Raw genomic sequence first — 22,391 nt, 5'->3', positions numbered from 1 at the left:
AATGGGTCTGGGAGGAGTTAGAGGAAGAGTTGGGGTGAATATGATCAAAATACATTGTATGAAATTCTCAAAGAATTAATAAAAATATTTCTAAATTACAATAGAAAAAGGGGGGAGGGAGGGGGAAGAAGAGGAAGGAAAAGAGATAAAGGAGGAGTGGAGAGGGTGAAAGGAGGGAGGAGAGGGGAGGTCCCCACGTCAGCGACCCAGCTTCCAGAGTTCTAGGCCGTGGGCTGACCCCCCCTTGACTGAAGGGTCAGCACAGCTCCAATCAAAATCTCAGAGGCTGTTTTAAAATTAGAAAATGACAAACTGACTCTAATTTTACATCCAGATCAAATGAATTTAATAGGGCTCCGAGGAGCCGACGCTGCTTTGCAAAGAGAGAACAAAGCTGAGGACCCACGGCTTGGTCTCACGACTTCGTGGACTCCCCAGCAGCGAAGACCCTGGCGCCGCCACCCGCCACCATGGTGCCCGCTGCACACAGGATGAGCGCCGCCCGGCCCTGGGCCGGAAGTCATGCGGCAAACTGATTTTCCCACCGAGGCACCGCGGAGATTTGGTGGGCGAAGGGAAGTCTTTACAACAGATTGCGCTGGAATAATGAGGCACCCAGCGGGAAAAAATTACAACTCAACCCTTGCCCTCTATGTAAAAATTAACTCAAAATGCATCCAACGCTACACAGGAAGCTTAAATTACAATAATTTTTCTACAAAAAAAAAAAAAAAAAAAGGCAAATGGGGCTGGAACGGTTAGCTTACGGAGGCTCGGTCCAGAGGATCCAGACTCCATTCCCAGCACCCACATCAGGCCTGTAGCCCCCAGCTCCAGGGGATCCAAAGCGTGATTATTTTTAAGGCCAAATGATTGAAACCAACTCTTTGCCAAGGAAGACACAGGGATGGAAAACACAGAAGACACCGCCTGGGACGGACGCTGCCCCCTCCCCAAGTCCCTGTGTTGACCCCCTTGCACACACCCCCACCCCCACCCTACCCCCACCCCCCCACCCCGACCACCACACTATGTGGAGGGATACTATGTGGGGGGTGATTAGATTCAGATGAAGGGTGGGGGTCCCCAGAAGAAAGTGAAGCCTTTCTTTCTCCATCTCCTCTCTCGTAGCCCCCCTTACACACACACACACACACACACACACACACACACACACACACACCCTCGTGAAGACACAGAAAGAAAAACATTAACATTTCTGGGCCAGGAGAAGGGTTCTTCACCAGCCACCAGATCTGCCAGCTCCTCAGTCTTCCAAGTCCCAGCCACCGTAACTGCTCAACAGACTGTTATATAAACTGCCTGGTCTGTGGCATTTTGTTACAGTATCCAGAACTGACTAAATACAGATTCTCAAAAACCCTCCGTCATTAGAGGAATAACATTTAAAATCAACACGGTGGAGATACCACCACGCACCGTTTTGAAGGGCTAACATCGAAAAGACAGATAATACCAAGTGTTGGCAAGATACAGAGTAACTGGAGCTCTTGGGCATTGCAGGTGGGAATGAAAAACAGTATATTTACTTCCCAAAAACCATTTCACAGTATCCTACAGAATAAAGCATACAATTACTGTATGAATCAGTCATGTCAGTCCTGGGTATTCACCCAGGAAAAGTGAAAGGAAAGTGTCCAGACAAGGAGGAGCGCCATGCTCAGCAAATCTGAAAAGACAGGAAGGGCAATCCCTGTCAACGACATAAAAAACTGGACAGTAAGGAGAGTCCTCGTGTTCTGTAGGCAGCGAAAGCATGAATGCGTGATTGGCACCCCGCTGAGGGGGCCCATTGTCAGCAAGCAGAGGGATGGGCTGTGGGCGTCCCACGGAGACAGCAGAATTGCACCAGGGCAAAGAACCCCCACGTGGAAGACCACTTCCCCTCTGATGCAGTTTCTAAAAGATATAGAACAGGCAAAATGACCGTAACAGAAAGTGGATCGGTCACTTCCAAGGCCAGGACTCGGAAGGCTGGGACATCAGGCGGCAGGCTGTTTCAGTGCTTGACCCCTTCTGAAGTGGAGGTATGTGACTGCATAAGCTTGTCAACTGTCATTCACTTTGTACATTTAAACTGGGACATGTTAGTTACTCCTCAATAAAATTACAAAAATTATTATTATCGTCAGAACTTAAGTTTGCTATCAGACAGGAGGTGGGGACGTGGAGGAGCCAAGTGGGCAAGCAGGCAGTGAAGGAGGAGAGAGGGAGCCAAGAGCCCAGGAGGTGAGTGTGGACTCTGGCCACCATGGCTCAGGATGCTCCAAAGAGAACAAATGGGGCCTAGAGGAAGGTCTTCGATGAAAGGTTACCTGAAGTTAGAGACAACTAGCCCCCAGCTACTGTGATGATGCCGCCGCCATGGGAGAGGGACATGTCCCAGAGGCGAGTGGGAGAGAGGAGATATGCGATGAGAACCCCCCACTGTAAGACTTATGAGCAGGCAAGGGGACAGGTGGATGGGAGGTGGGTGGAGGGAAGAGCCTCTAGACCCCTCACATCAGACACCAGTGCCCCAGGTCACTCCCAACTCCACCCACTGTCTTAAGAGGGGTGTCCTGTCCCATCCAGACTCTGCTCCAAAGTCCCCCAAAAGCAAAACTGTTCCACTATACCACCCCAAACACAGACGCCTTTCTTCCCAGAGGCATGAATCTGGGCAGACAGGAAAAAGTCCAGAGAAGTGACAATGGGCTGGCCTCCCCCACATCCCTGCACCTGCGAACCGGTACACCTCTAAGTGTCTGCAACCTCACACCCCATGCCATATGTCTCCCCTAACAGCTTCTCCTCCAGCCTGGATGGACCCAGCTCAGTTCTTTGCAGAAGACACAAAGTCTCACAGGACAGAATGCTCATGGCTCCCTAAAGATGACCAGAGATAGCCTGAACCCAGGAACCAACTACAGGCTCTCTTCCCCAGGGCTCGGGGTGAAGCTCAGGGCTGCAGCTGTAGGGATAGCCTGGCCAGGGTCCTTTGACAAGAAACTGAATCCACTTCTCCCTCATGGTGCTCCTCCGGTCTTTGGGTGATGACCCTGGGCCAAGTGGGGGGCCGACAGCCAGGAGCTGAGTGCACTCAGGCCATCAGCCTTAATGCCAAAGAGCCTATGGCTGAGGAAAGTCAGCTTTGTGGGCAGCCACTAACTGTCCAGGTATAGCCTTAGCAGACAGATTGGGGGCTGTTGAGGTCTGGTCTAGCCTGAGAACCAAAGTCTTTTCACCATAGTTAAAGGCTCACCCAGGACTCCGCAGGCACCCAGAGCGCCACCCTTCCCCCACTCACAGAATACAATTTATACAGCTGTCAAAATACTCTGAGCAAAGCAGGGGTAGGCTCAAAACAGATCCCCATCTGGTGGGGTCAAAGGTATCAGCCCACGTGTACATGTAAGCAGGACGGGTGTGGGAGCGAAGCATGTCACCCACCCACAGTAACAAGGCTGGGGTGGGAGGATCTAGGATTGCTGGGTCCTCCAGAGGTGGCAGGTCCTGAGAAATGGCTTGGGGGAGGCAGAGGTGACTAATTTGGGGTACCACGGGGTGCCCCATCACCCTCTGCCCTCCGTGCATGCTTCTGGAACAGGCTGTAGAGTATCCTCAGTGTGCTCTTGGCATCCTTGTTCACAATATCTGTGGGCAGAGGGAGCAAGGCAGCCTGTCAGGCCAGGCTAGGGAGGACCATTGGTCCCCAGGGATGGAGGAGGGTCCCTTCTCTTGTCTGGGCTTCCCCTGCATCCATGTTCCCTCCCCCAGCAGTGACTGGAAATCTGGCTGCTCTGAGCACTCATTCCCACGGACTTCATTCCCTGCGTGCAGACATGACGGCCACAGCATCCTTCCTAGGAAACCTCACAGCCAGCATCTCTTTATGGACCAGCAAGCAGGCAGACTCCGTTTACCAATGCTTGTCCCCCAACTCCTCACAACCGCTCCCAGTCACATCCACAGCAGGTCATCCGGGCAATGGGCGGCCCATGCACTCACCTTCAGGATTGACAGGGTGGCTGAGCAGGCCTTCATCCTTCAGCAGCTCCAGGGCTAGGGTGACATTGTGCAGCTATGACGATAAAGCCAATCAAATGTCAGCCAATGAGACCCTGGGTCCAGGCACCAGGCTCATGCTGTCACCAATGGCATCTGTCTTTGCCCATCCAAGGTTTGAATCCCTGAACCACAGTAGCAATTAGGGGATACCCAAAATCTCCTTCCATGCCCTGCAAATGGAGAGCTCACTCCCTCGCACCGAGATCCTCATCAGCACATAGCCCTCAGCAGATGCCACATGCTGGACATGGGCCATCAAGTAGACATTGCGGGAGGGAAAGACCCTCACTGAGGAGATTCCATGGGAGTGGGAGGGGAGGGTGTTCTGGTGGAGGTGACACTCTGCGTGTGAGTCTGTCAGGTGAGGGGACTTTGTCTCAGAAGGGAGCCAGGGCTTGCAGGTGGTAGAGCCCCCCCCCCCACCTCCTTAGAAGGTGATAAGCAGTCTTTCTGCTTGGAGGGCCATCAGGAGTAGGGTCATGATGCAAAACAAGAACACTGGGAAGATGGGTCACTGGCCCACAGCTCTACAGGGCTAGGCACCCTCAGGAAGGTCCAGACCAAGAGGAAAGTAGTCTGAGTAAATGCTCAGGCCTGCCTGCCTCTGTGGTCCCAAGTCTCTTCCCACAGAACATCCTGGGAAGAGGGACTACCCATTATTGACACATTCTCAGCAGGAGTGCTGCTGGCCAGCACCCCGGAAGTAAATATCTGTAAGAGGGAACTCCAGCTCCCTCCTGCTCTGCACCGCAGGGTCCCACCCCGGATGCTCTTGACAACACAGCACCCTAGAAAGGGATCTGGGATGTCAAGGAAGAGGTATCTGCGGCCAAATGGTTTTGGCAACTGTTGGATCCCTCACTGAAGGACCTCTCAGAGCCTTGAACACACCAATACATGTCAAGCTTCCAGGGTATTTCTATTTCCCCTGCGTTAATTGACCACAGACTCCATTTGTCACAGCACCTCATGTGGCCAATTTGGGGGAATGCTTCATTCATGCACTTCTGGGGATTGGCCTCCCACACATGCTCTACCACAGAGCCATACCTCCAGGGCTATATTTACTTTTTATTTTGAGGCAAGGTCTCACCGAGCTGTCCAGACTGGCTTTGACCTCACTCTATAGCCCAGGCTGGCCTCAAACTTGTGATCTTTTGCCTCAGCCTCTCAAATAACCGGGGTTGCAAGCAGGCACCAACCGCGGGTCTCCTACACCGCAGTTTCTTCCACCAGCCCCCTCCTCTCTTGGGCCCTGAGCTAAGCAGCTACCCTGTTTCCCTCACTTATTCCAACTCACGATCTGATGTTCTGATGTCATGGGGTTTAAAGCTGACTGTGCCAGGAATGTTGGATGCCTGTGTGGCTGCCCTGTCCTGTAACTGCACTTATTTTATTTTTACACTTATTTATTTATTTATGGAGGGGACTGTATGCCACAGCATGCATGGAGGTCAGAGGACAACGTGCAGGAGTCAGTTCTCTCTTTCCACCACGTGAGTTCTGGGGATCCATCTCAGGTCACCAGGCTTGGCAGCAAGCATGCCTAGCCACTGAGCCATCTGGCCTGCCTATCACTCTCATATTTTACAAATACTTGTGGACCATCAACTGTAGGCCTGCCATACACAAAGCCCAGAATCGGAACAGCGCCTCCTCTCAGGGAGTCCATGCGGAAGAGTGTGTTTGAGCGACTCATGGAACACCAGGCTTCCCTTAGCACACTTCCTCCGCGAAGCTTGTGAACCAAAGATCTGGTCAGGCTCCTGAGAGGCCCACTTCACCCTCCCCAGCCTGTCCTTTGCTTCTAAGCAGTTTGGGATGATGAAGAGAAAGCTCCGTGTTCTACAGAGCCTAGAAAGGCCAGGACCCAGGAGATGCGTTTCTATCTTCCTGAGAGAGATAATTGAACGTGGGAGGAAGCTAGAGCTTCCTGGCTTTGGCGCGTTGATTTCTGCAAAGCAAATGACCACCTCTCTCTGTGTCCCTAACTTGACTCCAGAAATGAATGCTGACATCCTTGCATCTACACTGCAATCAAGCACAACCTGAGAATGAAAGCCACAGTCCTGGGAGGCCGCTCCACAAGAGAATCACCGGGGTTCCGGCTTCCAGCTAAGGACCTGAGTGTTGTCAGCCATGCTCCTGCTCCAAGGGACTGGCCCACAGCTCTACAGGGCTAGGCACCCTCTGGAAGGTCCGGACCAAGAGGGAAGTAGTCTGAGTAAATGCTCAGGCCTGCCTCTGTGGTCCCAAGTCTCTTCCCACAGAACATCCTGGGAAGAGGGACTCCCCATTATTGACACATTCTCAGCAGGATTGGGCTCTGAGCTAAAGCCATGCCTCCACATCTATTCCCTAGAAGGGTCAGAAGAGGATCTAATGGTGGGTTCACAGACTAGCTGTGCCACGAATGCTGGCCCTCTGTGCACTAGCTTGACCTCTGTGCACTGGCTTGACCTGGTTTGGAGCATGTGAAGTAGCAAGCACGGGCCTGGAGTCCCAAGAAGCCTGGCTGCTGAATGACGTGGGCATGGGCCCACATTGCCGAGCCTGGGTTCCTGTGGTGCCTGCCTCCCTCCAAAGACTCTTCTCATGGTTCGTTCCTGATGTCTCACTCCATGGATGTAGGTTTGTCCTACACTGTGAGCCTCCCACAGGCCCGCCCTGCTCCTAAGAAGGGTTCAGGGATGGATTGTTCCTGGGGGACACACTTGCATCAAGGATCTGTGTGGTCCCAGGGGAGCACTACCAGACTCCAAGATCTCGGTCTCATTCTATAAAGTGGGGACACCATCCACCCGCCTCTTCCTGGGGGTACAGAAGGAAAGGCCAGGGAGGTTAAGGCCAAGAGGCCTGGGAGAAGCTTCATCTAGAAGTTTCTACAGGCCTTCCTCATGGCTTGGAATTGAATAAAGACTGTCAGGCCAATGCCATAAATCTGTCTACCACCACCCCCCAAAAAAATCCATGGAGGGAAACCTTGGAAGCTTACCATTTCTGTGGGAGAGCTGGGAGTAAGATAGAATTCCTTCAGATGCAGGAAGAAGCCTTCCAGCTGTCCAATCAGCAGGAGCAGGATGACGCCATCTGCAAACTGCAGGTGTTGTGTGTCAGTCCGAACCCCCCACAGCACGCTGTGAACACTTGGTCCCCAGCTGGACACTTTGTGGGGTGGGGCCTGGCTAGAGGAAGTAGATTACTGGGGGGTGGATCCTTGGAGGGTACAGTCTCCCTGGCCCCTTCCTGCTGGGCTCTCAGCTTCCTGTCCACCATGGTGTGTACAGCTGCCCTCCACCAGACACTCCTGCCCAGGCATGTGGGGCCCGAGCAAAGAGACCACGCCTGAACCTGTGAGCTAAATGAACCCTTCCCCTTGGCTCAGGCATTTGTCACAGTGACATACAAGGAACCACATACAAGGAACTAACACACTAAAGAAAGGAACCAGGCCTCCTGTCCGTGTGGGAGAGGCTGACATGGGAGGGAAGTCGCACCACCTCTCTGAGCCTCGAGTTCCTTCTGAGAAGTGGGATGGCATTCCCAGCTGCATGGGGTTGTCAACAGCAGCATGAAGCAGTTTGAGGGGCTGTCTGCCTCTTTGAATACATTCAATTAAAAGAGCAGTTTCTAACCTTACTACGGAATAGTCTCATGCTCTGTGTGTGTGTGTGTGTGTGTGTGTGTGTGTGTGTGTGTGTGTGTTTTCATATGTGTGCGGGTATGTGTATATGTGTGAATGAATACTCACGCGCATACACACATGTGCATGTAGGGGCCAAAGGGCAATCTAGGGCATTTATTATTTCTCAGGGACAGTCTACCTATTAGGGGGTGGGAGGAGGTGATCTTTCACTGGCCTAGAACTTGCCAAGTAGACAAGGCAGGCTGACCAGCAAGCCTCAGGACTCCACCTGTCTCTGCCTACCCGGTACTGGGTTTAACTATGTGTGCCTGGACTCAGCAGTTAAGACCACTCTCTGCTCTTACACAGAACTGGGGCTTGCTTCCCAGCACCCACCCAGCAGCTCACAACCATCTATAAACTCCAGTTCCAGGGAGTCCGACCCCTCCTTCTGGCCTCTGCGGTGATCAGGCACACAGGTGTTGCGCATACACACCTGTAGGCGAGCACTGCCACATATAAAAAAGAAATGCGTGCCACCGCACCCCAGGATTCTGGCTTGCCAGGCGAGCGCTGTACCAGCGGAACCACCCCCATCATGTCCAGTTTTAAATGACAATTTATTCCCTGAGCTACAGAGAGATGTGTGAAAACAGAGTTCGTATAAAATTCGCCCATCAGGACAGGCAGAGTAGAGCACACGGGCCCATTAATATTTCTGTCTGTTCTGTGTGCACGCTCTGAGATAACGCTGCCATGAGCGTACCATATGCTAATGTAATCCTACTGAATCTCTTCAAACGCACAAAGCACGAGATTGGATGCCGCTGTTCGAAAGGCGCTGTTCGGTCTTTAATGGAATTTCCCCCGATTAAGTCTGTTCGGATGTTATTAGTTTGGGCCCGGAAGCTTCTCTACTGCTGTCCTCAAAAGGTAGCTGAGAAAACCTAACTCTGAGGCCGCCTCTACCGTCCCAGCACGTCTAAATGTCACCCCTGCTCACTCACTCTTGTTTTACCACAGGAGGGAAGGACCGGGGAAGTGAGTAAACCGGAGATATTGTCCTACGGCTCCCCACAGAAAACATAGTCAGAGATGGGTGTGTTGCTCCGGGAAGTCAACAGTGAGTCAAGTGACAGATACAAAATGACACTAAATAGCAGTGCTCCCCGACTCACAATTCCAGGAGGTGGAATTGTTCCCATTTTATAAAGCGAGGAGCCTAAGGTTCAGAGAAGTCCAGTAATTCACCCAAGGTCACACAGCCGTATGGAAGTGCCCTCAGAGCCCGGGGGCACGAAGTGGCAGGCACAGGATGGAAACACACATGTGTATGGCCCTGAAGTCTGTGCTTCCACCCCTCTATGTTGCCACAGCACTCACAAAGCTCACGTGACCACCCACCATGAGCAGTGGCTGTAAGCATAGACTTGAACCCCAACTGCCTTGGTCCAAAACCTAGGACCACCCCTTAATCACTGTGTGACTTTAGCTAAGTTACCTAACCTCTCTGTGTCTTAAAAGTCTCATCTGTTGAATGGGGTTTTAGTTCTCACAGGGGGTAGGGGGGATTGCAGAGTTGACGGCAGGGAGAACTTCGCTCCGGGCAGAACAGGTACCAAGAACTTTCCCGTTTGGCCCCAAACTGGGGACTATGTAGCCTGGCCCTCCCTAGCTAACAGTCACCCACGTGTCCCTGAGAAGACAGCAGCTGTGGCCAGTTCTGCATAGGCCTTGACACATGGCCGATACCCACAGCCTGTGGCGGTCTGCCCAGTGTCCACCAGACCCCATCATCACCCCGTAGAGCCCAGCAGTGTCAGACCTGCATTTCCAACCCCTTGTGCTGAGGGAACACCGGAGACACAGAATCTCCGTGGAGGGCACGGTTAGGTGAGGCACTTTGAATCTGCTCACACCCTAGGACGACTGAGTTTGTGTCCTCACGGTGGGCTGAGCCCTCGGGGCTCAGGACGGAGCCCACTGAGGGTGGCGCTGCGTCAGCTTCTCCAACCACTCCTGGCACCAAGCTCAGAAATGGACCCATCATGAATCTCAGTGCTACGTCTGAATAAACATGATCACAGGGGAGGATCCTCGCTCTGGCTTCAGTATGCCCTAGAGTGTCCCATGACCTAGGAGTCATTCTGATAAATGAGTAACAACAAAGCCAGCAGTAGAGATGGCTCAGCCTTCACAGCTTCCCACAGGCCTCCAGTCCAGCGGCCCCAGGGGCTCCCTGTGGCAATACTGCCTGCCAGCAGCACATCCCACTAGAGAGGGCCCTGAGATCACTGAAGGTAATGCCTCACTTCACTTCCGGTCACACAGTAAGCTTCTCGGGCCCAGGAGCCCTCGTCCCTGCATAGGGACCCACAAGTGTCCTTACCTGGGTGTCCAGACTCTGCACAGACAGGCCCAGGCGCTCCAACTTCTGGTTGACAAAGTTCACGATGGCCTAAGACACAAGAACAAGGACCTCAAGACCACTCAGGGACCCTCATGCCACCTTCCAACCTGGGGTGACAGAAAGCCTTCCCTTCTATTACCCAGTACCCAATTGGCGTGGAGTGAGACCTGTGTCCTCCCCCATCACCCTGAGACACAGGCAGGTGGGTAGTGGGCGTGGGAAGCTTTGATCTCCTACCTCTTCAACGGCATGCACTTTCTCCGGAGCCAGCTTAAATAATTCATCAAAGGCGTCCTCTGCAGACCAGAGCGATAAACAGCTCATTACGACGCTGTTATCTTTGTGCCAAACAGAATGTTTTCACACAAAAGTTTCCCAGAAAAAAAAAAAAACAGTCCCACGGGAGCTACAGCTTGATCTTCGGGTTCCTGAATGAAACAGGCCTGCATCTGGGACACACGGCTCCTTGACTGGGGGTGGGGTGGAGTGCGGCTTCCCTCTCTGTACCTCGATTTCCTCATCTCAAACACCTAGTGAATGCTAGGCTAGGTCATTTAGAGATCAAAATGGGTGACAGGCATGCATATCAGTAACTGCAGTGGGATAAGTGGGTGGGTAGATGGAGGATGGTTGGGTAGATATATATCTGGCTACTTTGTGTATAGATGAATGAATGGATAAATGGGGGTGTGTGTGTGTATGTGTGTGTGTGTATGAATGACAGATGGATATATATATATATATATATGAATAATGGATATGTGTGTATGTATATATATGAATGACAGATATATATATATATGAATGACATATATATATGAATGAGGGATACGTGTGTGTGTGTAATGGGTGAATATATATGTTCTTATGAATGGATGGACGGATAGATGGTTGGATATATAAATAGCCAGATGTATGGATGGGTGGCTAGATAGATGGATGGATGGTTAAGTAGATACATAGCTGGTTGGATGGACGATGGGTGAATGGATAGATATATAAATGAATGGATGGATGATTGTATAGGTATATAGATGGATGGATAGATATATAAATCAATGGATATATAGATGAGTGGATGGATGATTGTATAGGTATATAGATGAATGGATAGATATATAAATGAATGGATATATAGATGAGTGAATGGATGGTTGTACAGGTATATAGATGGATGGATAGATGATGGATATATAAATGAATGGATATATAGATGAGTGGATGGATGATTGTATATGTATATGGATGGATGGATGGATGGATGGATGGATGGATGGATGGATGGATGAATGGATATATAAATGAATGGATATATAGATGGATGGATGGATGAATGGATATATAAATGAATGGATATATAAATGAATGGATATATAGATGGATGGATGGATGGATGGATGGATGGATATATAAATGAATGGATATATAGATGGATGGATGGATGGATGGATGAATGGATATATAAATGAATGGATATATAGATGGATGGATGGGTGATTATATAGGTATATAGATGGCTGGCTGGCTGCATGATAGAAAGATGAGTGGGTGGGTAGATAGATGGATAATTGGAAGAAGGAATAAATGGGTGAACAGTTGACTCGTCCATCTGAGGAACAGGTAAGTGAAAGAAGTAACAGCTGGTCAGTGCACTGACCGGTGAACCACTCGCCACATTAGCAGCAGCCATGTTATCGCACACCTACCATTGAGAGTGTTCCATGTGCTAAGCACACCCACAGACACCTCCTTCAGCCCGCACCACCAGCTGAAGAAGTGGGTTCCAGACGAGGAAACTGAGGCACAGACCGGTTAAGGCACCTACCCAAGCCCACCTGGTTAATGAGTGAGGGAAGAGTTAGTGGCATTGGGCATCACCACCATTCTGCCCTTGTGGTGTGGACTGTGGGTCTCTCCCCGTAAGAACAGTACTAAGAAGCCAGCTAAAGGCCAGGCAGACAGAAGGATGGACACATTCATGAACAAATCCTGCCCCAGGAGAGTAAGGGACCACAGTGGAAACAGTTAACAGCTCCATCACAGTTGCTTTGACCCCATCAGAAGGGAAAAATCTTCCTGCAGTTACTAAGTTACTTACGTGAAGGCCGGTCCTTGTGTGCGCTAGAGGAGAAATTGCAGGAGACAGAAAAGCAATCAAAGACTTAGTCAAAAGTCTGCAGCCCTCTCATCACCTAATGTAACAAGCTTGGTGCCAGCAGGGGGCAAGGAGATGGGCTCGGTTTCCTGGGCAATCAAGGCGGGGGAGTTGCAGAGACTCTGCGTGTGGAAGGCAAGGCTAAGAGGCTGGCAGCCTTGCCCTGCGCGCACACACCTCACAACACTTGGATACTGTGTTGTAGGGGCTGGCGGGGGAGGGCTGCACAGGGCTGGGGGTCTCTGCAGCCTGCTGGGGACTGAGAAGCAGCAGGCACAATGAGAGCTTCGCTGGCCCAGCACCTCCTGCACCTCCCACCCCGCCAAGGCCCGGCCCACCCTCACCTGCATCCTGTGAGCTGCTCCACCAGCTTGTCTGACTTCAGGCCGGTCCTGGTGCTCTAAACAGGGGAAGAGGAGGAAATGGGGTGACTCCAGAGTACCCCAGAACCAAGCCCACAGGGCCAAAGCAGTGTAAGAGAACACAGTATACTCTGCTTTGCCCCCATCTCAGGATGCTACCATGGGCCAGCTTCCTTGTCCATTTTTAATGTGATTATTAAACCCATGAGGATAGCACTATGGATACCTCATTCCTAAGACACCCTAGAGAGATGTGTGTGTGTGTGTGTGTGTGTGTGTGTGTGTGTGTGTGTGTGTGTAAATGAATATGTGTTCTGTGAATAAACATACAAATTAATGGTCACCTATGATTTTTCCCCTGCTTATTTTGTGTGTGTGTGTGTGTGTGTGTGTGTGTGTGTGTGTGTGTGTGTGTATGCGTGTGCGTGCATATGTGTGGGGAGTACACACATGCCATATTGGACATATGAAGGTCACAGACAAGTTTCAGGAGTCAATTCCCCCTTCCTACCATGTGGGTCTCCGGGACTGAATGAACTCAGGCTTGACAAGCCAACACCTGTACCTGCCAAGTTCTCTTGTCGGCCTTACCTGATTTACCCAAGTTTGAGAAAGCCATGAAACTGCTGAGCAGTCAACTTTAAGGAAAGACTTGGGAAAGGTGGTAAGGGGTTTGACAAGGCCCAGCTGGATACAGCTGGTTCTGTAAGGCAAGTAGAAGGAAGACACACACACACACACACACACACACACACACACACACACACACACACCATAGAACACAAGCTTGTGCTGCCCAATAACAAAGGTTTCTCAGAAGAGGAGACAGGATGTGGTCTTGGGTGGCAGATGAAAGACATGATATCTAGGGTAGCCACGGAGAGATGGCCACCTGTGACCCAGGAAATATGGTGGCACCAGCAGACCTCCCTATGGTATACCTGTTCCTGCCTCTGCTAGGCAGAGCTGGCTGCTGAGAACAGGGCTGGCTGGCCAGGGCTCTCCTCCTACCCTCCTTGTCTCTACCAGCCCAGCCCCCCACTGCTGTCCTGATGTGATGAGATGTTCCCCATAGGCCCCTGGAGTCACTCCCCATGCAAAGACCCCCCCCCCCATAGATGTAGTGGCATGGAGCAGTATGTTCAGATGACCTGCCCCATCCCACCATCTCACAAGTACCTCAATGTGGATGACTTCCACCTGGACGTTGTCTGGAAGAAGCAGGTCCGGCTGGAAGCGTTTGGCCAGGGCCACCAGGAGATGCAAGGTGGCCAGCAGGTCCTTGTTGAAGATGGCTAAAGAGGAGAAGACAGAAAGTCAGAGTTGAGGGGCTACCAAAACCTGCAGACACCCTCAGAACTGTCCTGTGAAGACCACTGAGGTCAGAATCTGTGTGTGTGTGTGTGTCTGTCTGTCTGTCTGCCTTTCTGTCTCTGTTTCTGTTGCTCTCTGTCTCTATCTCTCTCTTCCTCTCTGTCTCTCTTTCTCTGTGTCTCTCTCACTGTCTGTGTGTGTGTGTGTCTGTCTGTCTCTTTGTCTCTGTCTCTCTCTGTCTCTCTGTCTCTGTCTCTCTCTGTCTCTCTGTCTCTGTCTCTGTCTCTCTCTCTGTCTCTCTCTCTCTCGTGTGTGTGTGTGTGTGTGTGTGTGTGTGTGTGTGTGTGTGTGTGTGTTTACCAAACTGAAGGGTGGATGGGAGGCATGCGCACACACAGCACACTCATTTGTTAACAGGCAGAAATTAGTGAGGCCGGACTGTGAGCGCTGTGCAACCCGGCTGAGAGGTGTGGTGTGTTCAGAGGCTCAGCAGAACCCGTGTCCCTGGGAAGTCATTATCCTTGGGCTGCACTGGCCGCAGTGGTACCCCCAGGACCATGTGCGTAGGTCAGTTTCTCTCCCACCAGACACCTGACTTTGTGTCCAGCGCTTGTGCTCACGCTATGGGCTGCCTGAGGCCTCTGTGTCCTTCTAGCCCACGGTGGTGGTTCTTGGGTGGATGAGTGTGCTGATTATGGAGTGAGAAGCCAGTGCAGACGGTCCCGCCTCCCCTCCCAGGTACCAGCCTGGCTCAGCCCCACGTACTCTCCACGCTCCACTGGGCCTGTTGCTCTTCGACCTGCAGACTCCGGTTGGTGGCCTCCAAGACGACCCCCAGCTTGCGCCTCTGGCTGGCTGAGGTCAGAGAGATTTCCTCCACTTCCAGTTTGAGGGCTGACAGCTTCTCTGAAAGCAAAAGAGCAGTAAGGACCAGGAAGTGCCCGGCAGCTGTCACTGGGACCCTCTGCCGTGAGGATAATGCCACCTTGTTAGAATATATGGATCTGTGGGATATATGCTGTTAATGCTGAGCCCTGGGCAACCCAGAACCCTCAACCAAACATCCAAGGAGTCCCCATCCACATGGGAAATGGGCCAACAGGGCACATGGACCATGTCTGTGAGCGGGATGCAATCCTTCGCGCTGTCCCCTCTGGCCCACCTCATCTTGATCATTGACCCACACCTTGGTATCTGCACTGCTGTGGCCATGCCATTCCACAGGGCAGCGCCCCTGCTTTCTCCACTGAGACCCGGGCATATCGTTCTGTGTCTGGGAGCCTTGGTCTCACCCACAGCCGGAGAGAGGAACAGTAGTGAACTGTGCAGAAAAGCTGACCATGCCTGCTCCCTGAGAAGTACCCAGAAGCCTCGGCGGGGGCTGGAGGATCACTCCGGAGCTCGTATGCCAAGCTCTGCAGAGTAGTAGAGGCTCTGAGAACATGGGTCTGGGCCCTACCGCTTCCAGGACCCCCTTCCTGCACAAGACATCTGCAGGCCAGACACGGGTAGGAAAACTACTCAGAGGCAGGAACTTGGCCTGACTTTGGACATCACTTCCAGGCACACTGGGACCCGCCAGGCAGAACCAGCCCTGCCTCTGCCTCTGGAATGTCCCGCTCAGGATAGCCTGGGTCCTTCCAGCAGCACAGGGAACTCTAAGGACAGGGACAGTTGATGTCCCAGCTCCTAAAATGATCAGACACTTCATAAATGCTAGATAGGCCACAGTGTGGCAGAAGGAGCAGCAGCCCAGACATTAGACACCAGGTGGAATCACAGCTCTGTCCTGCCATGCCCAGGTGTGGGCAGGGTCTCCACCTCTGCAGCTCTGCAATCTGGAAAGCCACAGAGGAGTCCCTCCCCCCCGCCCGGGGTTATAGTAGGAAGCCATTTGAGGGGTCAAGGGGGTGCACTTGGCTCCAAAGCCCCAGGAGCAGCTGCTTAGGAAACACAGGTCGGGTGAAGTGGGGCCTGGGCCTCTGCTTACGGAACAGGTGGTGCAAAATGAGTCCATCAAACATGTCCTCCTCCAGGCTGCGGACGACGATGTGCTCTGGGAGCAGCGTGGTATTGATCCACTCCATCAGCACCTGCCGGTCACAAGGGGACAGCTGACAGGGGTAGGAGTCAGCTGGCCAAGCTCTCATTTCAGGCTAGAGTGACCTCTTCTACCCGCCAACTACGACCCACTCTTCAAGGCCTGGCCAAGTGGTGTCTCTTCCAGAAAGTTCCCCCTGATCTCCCCGAGTGGAGCCTCCTCTGAGATCTCAAAGACGCTCCTCCCAAGATCCTCCACATACCTGCCTGAACCCTGAGGAGCTGTTATCCTGTACACGGGGTTTTAGTACCTGGGAGTCGCCATCACTGTAGCAAATACTTAAAACCGGGGGCGTGGCTGTGGAATTGGGGTGATGGCAACGGCTGGTAATGGGCACTTGGTTACAAAGCCTAGACTGCCCCCAAGAGAGGGTTGTAGAAACACAGAGGCTACAGGTGATGCTGGGGATGTCTCAGGAGGAAAAGAACTGGTGTGATGTTGGAACGGAGGAAGGTGGTGTCAGGGTGGGGGTGGACAGGGGTGTGGTGTCTATAAAAGTCAGGGGCACCAAGCCTGGCTCCAGAGACTTCAGGGCTGGGCGTGATCATGTACCTTCTGTAGTTCTTCAAACTTGGGGTCCTTCCGGGAATTGGGGGACAGGTATTTCTTCTTTCCTCCTGGAAGCAGAGGTGGGTATGACGTGTGTGAGGACCATGAGAGCCCTTGGCAGATATCTCCCTGCAGGTCACCCACTGAACCCGGGCCCCCGGGGCGAACCTAGGCCTGCCTCTCACTCTCACTTCCTCATGAGCACTGGGGGTGCACACTTAAACTCTGAGGTCATCCCTTACCCTGAAGGTCATCAAGCAGATGTGTGGCATCTTCGAGAAACCCCACCTATACCTGCCTCGAGTGGAGGCACAGCCCAAAAGGAGCAATATTACCTATGCTGCCAAGCAGCTCTGGCCAGGGTGTAGCACCAAGGTCCCCTGTGCTCTCTTTGGCTTGGCCACTCCCTTCCATGAGGCCTTGGCCAACAGGGTCCCCACATTTTAAATTCTTAGAACCCTTGGGGCTGGAGAGATGGCTTAGCAGTTAAGAGCACTGACTGCTCTTCCAGAGGACCCAGGTTCAATTCCCAGCACCCACATGGGAGCTCACAACTGTCTGTAACTCCAGTTCCAGGGGACCCTCACACAGACACACACACACACACACACAGGCAAAACACCAATGCACATACAATAAAAATAAATCAATTATTTTTAAAAATAAAATTCGTAGAACCCACAAAGCATCAGGCCCAGAGGGACTTTGTAGATCAGCTGACCTCAATGCACATGAAGAAACTGAGTCAGCACATGGGGCTGACCTGCCCAAGCTCATAAAATATAACCTGCCATGTGACCCACCTAGATGCTAGATCTCCCAAAACCTTGGCGTATCCCCACTCCTGCTGGGAGAATAAGTAGAACATTGCGCTCATGGCTTGGGGTCAACTACTGATAACATGAGTGAATTAGTGAATGAATGTGGAGGGAGGGGAGGAAGACGTGAGTGTGGGATGGAAGGAGGGAGAGATGGAAAGAAGGGAGAGAGGGATAGGAGGAAGGAGGGAGGGATAAATATATGGATGGGTGTATGGATGAAAGGATGGATGGATGATTCATGGATGAGTGAGTGGACGGAGATGAAGAGAGGATGGATGGCGGATGGACAGATAGATGGCTACATGGACAGTCCTCAGGTACAGCTGTCGCGTTCTAGTGACCTGGTCACACACTCTCTCCCTCCTCTGATTCAACAACCCTTGCCCCGCCAGGACCAGCACCTCGTGGGAGCTCCTCCTCTGTGGGCTGGTTCACCTCCTTTGGGAACTGCAGCAGGTTGTAGAGAGGTTCTGACTCCATCTTCTCCTCGCCTTCCCTGGAGGAGACAGGAGACAGAGCGCATCACTGTCCCCAACGCCCAGACTGGCTGCTCGCTCATTCTTTCATTCAGACTGGGAGAGACGGAGGATGGGATCGCATGTGACTCTGAGCAGACAAGATTCGAAGAGCCAAGCGAGGGGGAGGGGAGGGGCCTGGTGTGGAGACATCTGAAGCTGAGCCTTGCGGGGGTGGAGATGGTGCCAGTCTGTGATGATTATTCTTGACTGTCACTGTAGCCGGATCTAGACTCACCTGATAGATAGGCAAGGCTCTGCCTAGATTCCCTCAGTGTAAGAAAGAAAGCGCCATCCCACGCACGAGCTGAATGAGAAAGGAGAAAGTGAACTGAACACATCATTTCTCTCTCTCTCTCTCTCTCTCTCTCTCTCTCTCTCTCTCTCTCTCTCTCTCTCTCTCTCTCATCTTCCCGATACATTTGGCCAGCTGCCTCATTCCTCTGCTGCCATGACTTTCCCGTCACAAGGGTCTGTCTGAGCTAAAGAAGTCCTTCCTTCCTTCCTTCCTTCCTTCCGTTCCTTCTGTCCTTTCGTTGGGGTATTAAGTTAATACATAGGCTGAGGGCAAAGCCTGGGCAAAGGCCTGGTGAGGAAGTGGGTTCCCTGCCAGCCAGGCACACAGGAGCCTGCCCACCACTCCTGGCCAGGAGCTCCAGCCCTCTCTCTGCAGCCAGGAGGACAGAACCCCAGCTCCCACAGAGCCTCAGACTAGTGTGGGAGGGGGACTCTGGGTCAATCTGTATCAAGATGAACCAGTGGGGTGGAGTGGCCATCCATCCCTTCAGGGTCCCTGAATCCAAGACCTGACTCCCCCAGCTGTGGATGGGGTGGACCAGGCCACAGGCCAAAGCCACCTAGACCTGTTCCCCATTCCATGCTGGCTTGGCTTGCAGAGGGAGATTGGCCCATCTGGCCTCTAGTTCTGAATGGGGCTTTCTCAGATGAGCTTGGCATCCCCAGACTTGGGGTGTGGGGCTTCTGCTCATGAAGCCCAGAGCACATGCTTCTTATGGAAGACAAGCAGCACCCTCCCCCCAAGACTGAGGGCAGTATCAGGCCCGAGACCAGCAATCCCCGCTCAGATTCATGAAGGGCGGTGTTAGGCCCCATCAATATCCGCGCGCCCCACCCCCAGCCTCATGATGGACAGTATCAGGCCTGCCCCACACCCAGAGGGGGTCAAATTCAGAAGCTAACGCCTTTCTGGTTCTTTACCCTACTCCGAGTTCTTCTACCCACTTCCCCTCTGAAAGTTTCACTTGCTGCATGGCCACCGTTGACCCTCCCCTGCTGCCCCTCATTCAGTCTCTGCATCTGCCCCACAGCTCCAGGATCACAGAGATAGCTGAGGTCTGGGGTCAAGCCAGAAGAAGTTAAAACAAGGAGCCCCAGAGTTATGTGGAAGGAGAGGCACCGGCGGGGCCTGGGAGCTACCTTCCTCAAACTGGCTGCAGCCTGGGGACCTTGAGAAGCTGAGCCCTGCTCTGAAGCCAGAAGCAAGAGCACAGAGCCCCTGGGAATGAGTCTCAAGCCCCAATCACTGAAGAAGAGGAGAAGAGTTGGGCTGGGGTGGGAGAGCCTGGGCCCCAGCCAGCTAGCTCCTCCTTGCTTGGGCTGAGTGATTATAGGCCAGTTCGCTCCTTCTTTGGCCCTGATGCATCTTTACAGGAGGAGGCTGGATCCTGTGTCTAGCCACGTACACACAGACCTGAAACTGCCTCTGGTGACCAGTCCCAGATAAGTCCCTTCCCTGCACCATATGACAGTTTCTTCGTGGTCGGGAGAGCTCGACTTTCTCCTCACGCAGTGAAGTTCTGAGGGTCCCTGGTCCAAAACACTGCTCATCTGGCTGCAGGAGAGGTAGGCAGGGCCCTGCTGTGTGGACAGGGCTCACAGCTCTTCCATAAAGTGAGGTGACAGCCTCAGCAACAGGGCAGGACTCGGGGTTCCCCTTTGACAGACCCCCTAACTCTGGGGCCCCAGCTGAGATGTGGCTCTGGGTTCCTATTCACGGGGCATCTCTGCCTTCCTCCATGAATGTTAGTACCCGGGCGTGTGAACAGATAGAAGATTCTAGTAGCTCAGGAATCCCACAGGCCGCAGGCCAGATGCACTCACCTGCCTCTTCTTTCCACACCAGGAAACGAAGCCCACTAGCTCAGAGGATAACCAGGTTCCCGACAGGGACAGGTTCCGGTCCGGAGATGGAAGGCAGGGCTTCTGCTCACTTCCTCTGCCACCCTGGTGGCCGCAGGCAGCTTCCTCCTCCGAGTTGCTGCTAAGTGAGGCACCCTAAATCCACTGAGAGACGGCCAGAGCCCCAGCCCTGCCCTGTCCCCTAGTTTCCCAAGGCTCGAGGGCATCTTGGATAGTGTCTCTTATTTCCCTTCCTGCCTCTGCCTCTCCATGTCTAAACAACTGCTTGTCCAAGCAGAAAACCGAGATTAGGACCTCCATAGCAAACGGTGAGCTCTCCACCTCCTTTTTCTCCCAGTGCCCAACCTTCACCTCTGGCTCCACCAGGGCAACATGCCAACCAAGCAGCCCCCGGGGCTGTCCACTAACTAACTTTCTTACTTGCTTGCCTAATTTCTCGATTTCGAGATAGTCTCATGTAGCCCAGGCTAGCCTCATCAAGTTGAGGTTGACCTTGAACTTCTAACTCTCCTGCCCCAACCCATCTCTCACATGCCTGGGTTACAGGCATGGGCCATTTCTTAGTTAGTTGTTCTGTTGCTGTGAAGAGACACCATGACCATGGCAGCTCTTATACAGGAAAACATTTAATTGTTGTGGCTCACTTATAGTTCAGAGATTTAGTCCATTATCATCATGACGGGAAGCAAGGCAGCATGCAGGCAGACATGGTGCTGGAGGAGCTGAGAGTTCTTACATCTTGACTCACAGGTAACAACAGGAAGTGGTCTTTGAAACACTGGGTGTGGCTTAAGCATACACGAGACCTCAAAGTCCACCTCCCCAGTAACACACTTCCTTCAACAAGGCCACACCCACTCCAGCAAAGCCATACCTCCTAATAGTGCCACTCCCTTTGTGGGCCATTTTCCTTCAAACCACCACAGGCCACTACACCCACCCAATAGCCCCTAAATAAAAGCTAGTCTGCTGGTCCCAGCCAGAGTCACTGCACCCATAACCTACCTGCTACAGCTCCCTGGCCCCCACCTCCTCTCTCCACTCAACCCACCAATACCTGCCTGTTCTCTGACAGTGCCATAGACTTTCACTTTGACGTCACACAGCTTGTCCCCCACGTCTTTCCACAACATCCCCGACTAACACATGTGGCTTGGGCCTGCAACCATGCTGGGTCAGGGTTGCATGAATCCTAAATGGTCTTACAATCAAAACCCGGAGTCAGATAGCAGGGTGAAAGCTGAAAGGTCAGAGAAGCAGAGCAAGCCACAGCTACCACCTCTTACCTCACCAACTCCTCAGCCTGACAGAGCCTCTGCGAGAGAGCAAATTCCTGTCGCCTCCTGCCTTATATTCCTTTCTCTGCCTAGCCACCTCACTTCCTGTCTCAATCCTTTTAGTGCTAGGATTAAAGGTGTGTGATCCCAAGTGCCGGAATTGGAGGTGTGTGTGCCACCACTGCCTGACCTCTGTGGCTAACTCTGTGGCTAACTCTGTGGCTAACTCTGTGGCTAACTCTGTGGCTAACTCTGTGGCTAACTCTGTGGCTAACTCTGTGGCTGGCTGGCTCTGTCCTCTGATCTTCAGGTGAGCTTTATTTCTTAGATGACAAATAGCACCACAGGTCAGCCAGTGGCATTGGCTGGTGTCTGATAGCTGTCCTTCCATCAAACCAGGAGCTCTGCAGGGAGGGGCCCATCTCTCCCACTCACTATTAAAAACCAGTGCCTACAAAAGAACCCCGAACAAAAAGGGTTCAGCGAATCTATTTTGATGGCTATTATTGCTTAAAGCACTGTGCTGGTCACTTTCCTTATCAAAATGGCAAAATGAGTGACAGACTCTGGATATGTGACTCAGTGGCTAGAGTGCCTGCCTAGCATGCAGGAGGTCATAAACCAGCACCTCATAAACTGGGCGTGGTAACTGACACATGGAATCCAGCTCTCAGGAGTCAGAGGCAGAAGGATCAGAAGTTCAAGGTCAGCCCAGGATGCAAGAGTACACGAGACACTGTCTTTAAAAAATGAACGAAAAACTGAAAAGAGCAACTTAGGGAAAGAGGGGCTTATTTTGGCTTGCAATTGAGGGTGTGGTCAAGGCAGGGAAGCAGGAGTGTGAGACCGCTGGTCACGTCGCATCTACAGTCAGGAAGCCGGGCGATGAATGTTGGTGCTCAGCTCACATTCCGCTTTGTATTTAGTCGTGGCCCAAGGCCGCCACACATGTTCAGGGTGGGTCTTTCCTTCCCAGTTACACCTTTATACAAACGCCCTTGCAGACACACCCAGAGGCGTGTCTCTCAGGG

General features: G+C 52.4%; 1 protein-coding gene across 1 annotated transcript; it reads right to left on the bottom strand.

Annotated features, from left to right (window-relative positions):
- Nucleotides 1-2,123: 2,123 nt before the first annotated feature.
- On the bottom strand, nucleotides 2,124-20,188 carry Parvg (parvin gamma). Its single transcript, XM_052747490.1, has 14 exons — nucleotides 20,045-20,188; nucleotides 18,162-18,230; nucleotides 17,810-17,904; nucleotides 16,591-16,655; nucleotides 15,928-16,030; nucleotides 14,703-14,843; nucleotides 13,803-13,918; nucleotides 12,606-12,661; nucleotides 12,205-12,227; nucleotides 10,344-10,402; nucleotides 10,086-10,154; nucleotides 7,067-7,168; nucleotides 4,012-4,084; nucleotides 2,124-3,657 (listed from the first exon to the last, which is right to left on the bottom strand). The coding sequence occupies exons 3-14, from the start codon at nucleotides 17,886-17,888 to the stop codon at nucleotides 3,548-3,550; spliced, it is 996 nt and encodes a 331-aa protein (XP_052603450.1). The 5' UTR covers nucleotides 17,889-17,904; nucleotides 18,162-18,230; nucleotides 20,045-20,188; the 3' UTR covers nucleotides 2,124-3,547.
- Between the last annotated feature and the right edge of the window lie 2,203 nt (nucleotides 20,189-22,391).

Source organism: Peromyscus californicus, unplaced genomic scaffold (assembly GCF_007827085.1).
Source record: "Peromyscus californicus insignis strain IS unplaced genomic scaffold, ASM782708v3 Scaffold_20__1_contigs__length_68692818, whole genome shotgun sequence".
Taxonomy (NCBI): Eukaryota; Metazoa; Chordata; class Mammalia; order Rodentia; family Cricetidae; genus Peromyscus; species Peromyscus californicus.
The sequence above is the reverse complement of the archived record's forward strand: the minus strand, read 5'-3'. Positions and strand labels throughout refer to the sequence as shown.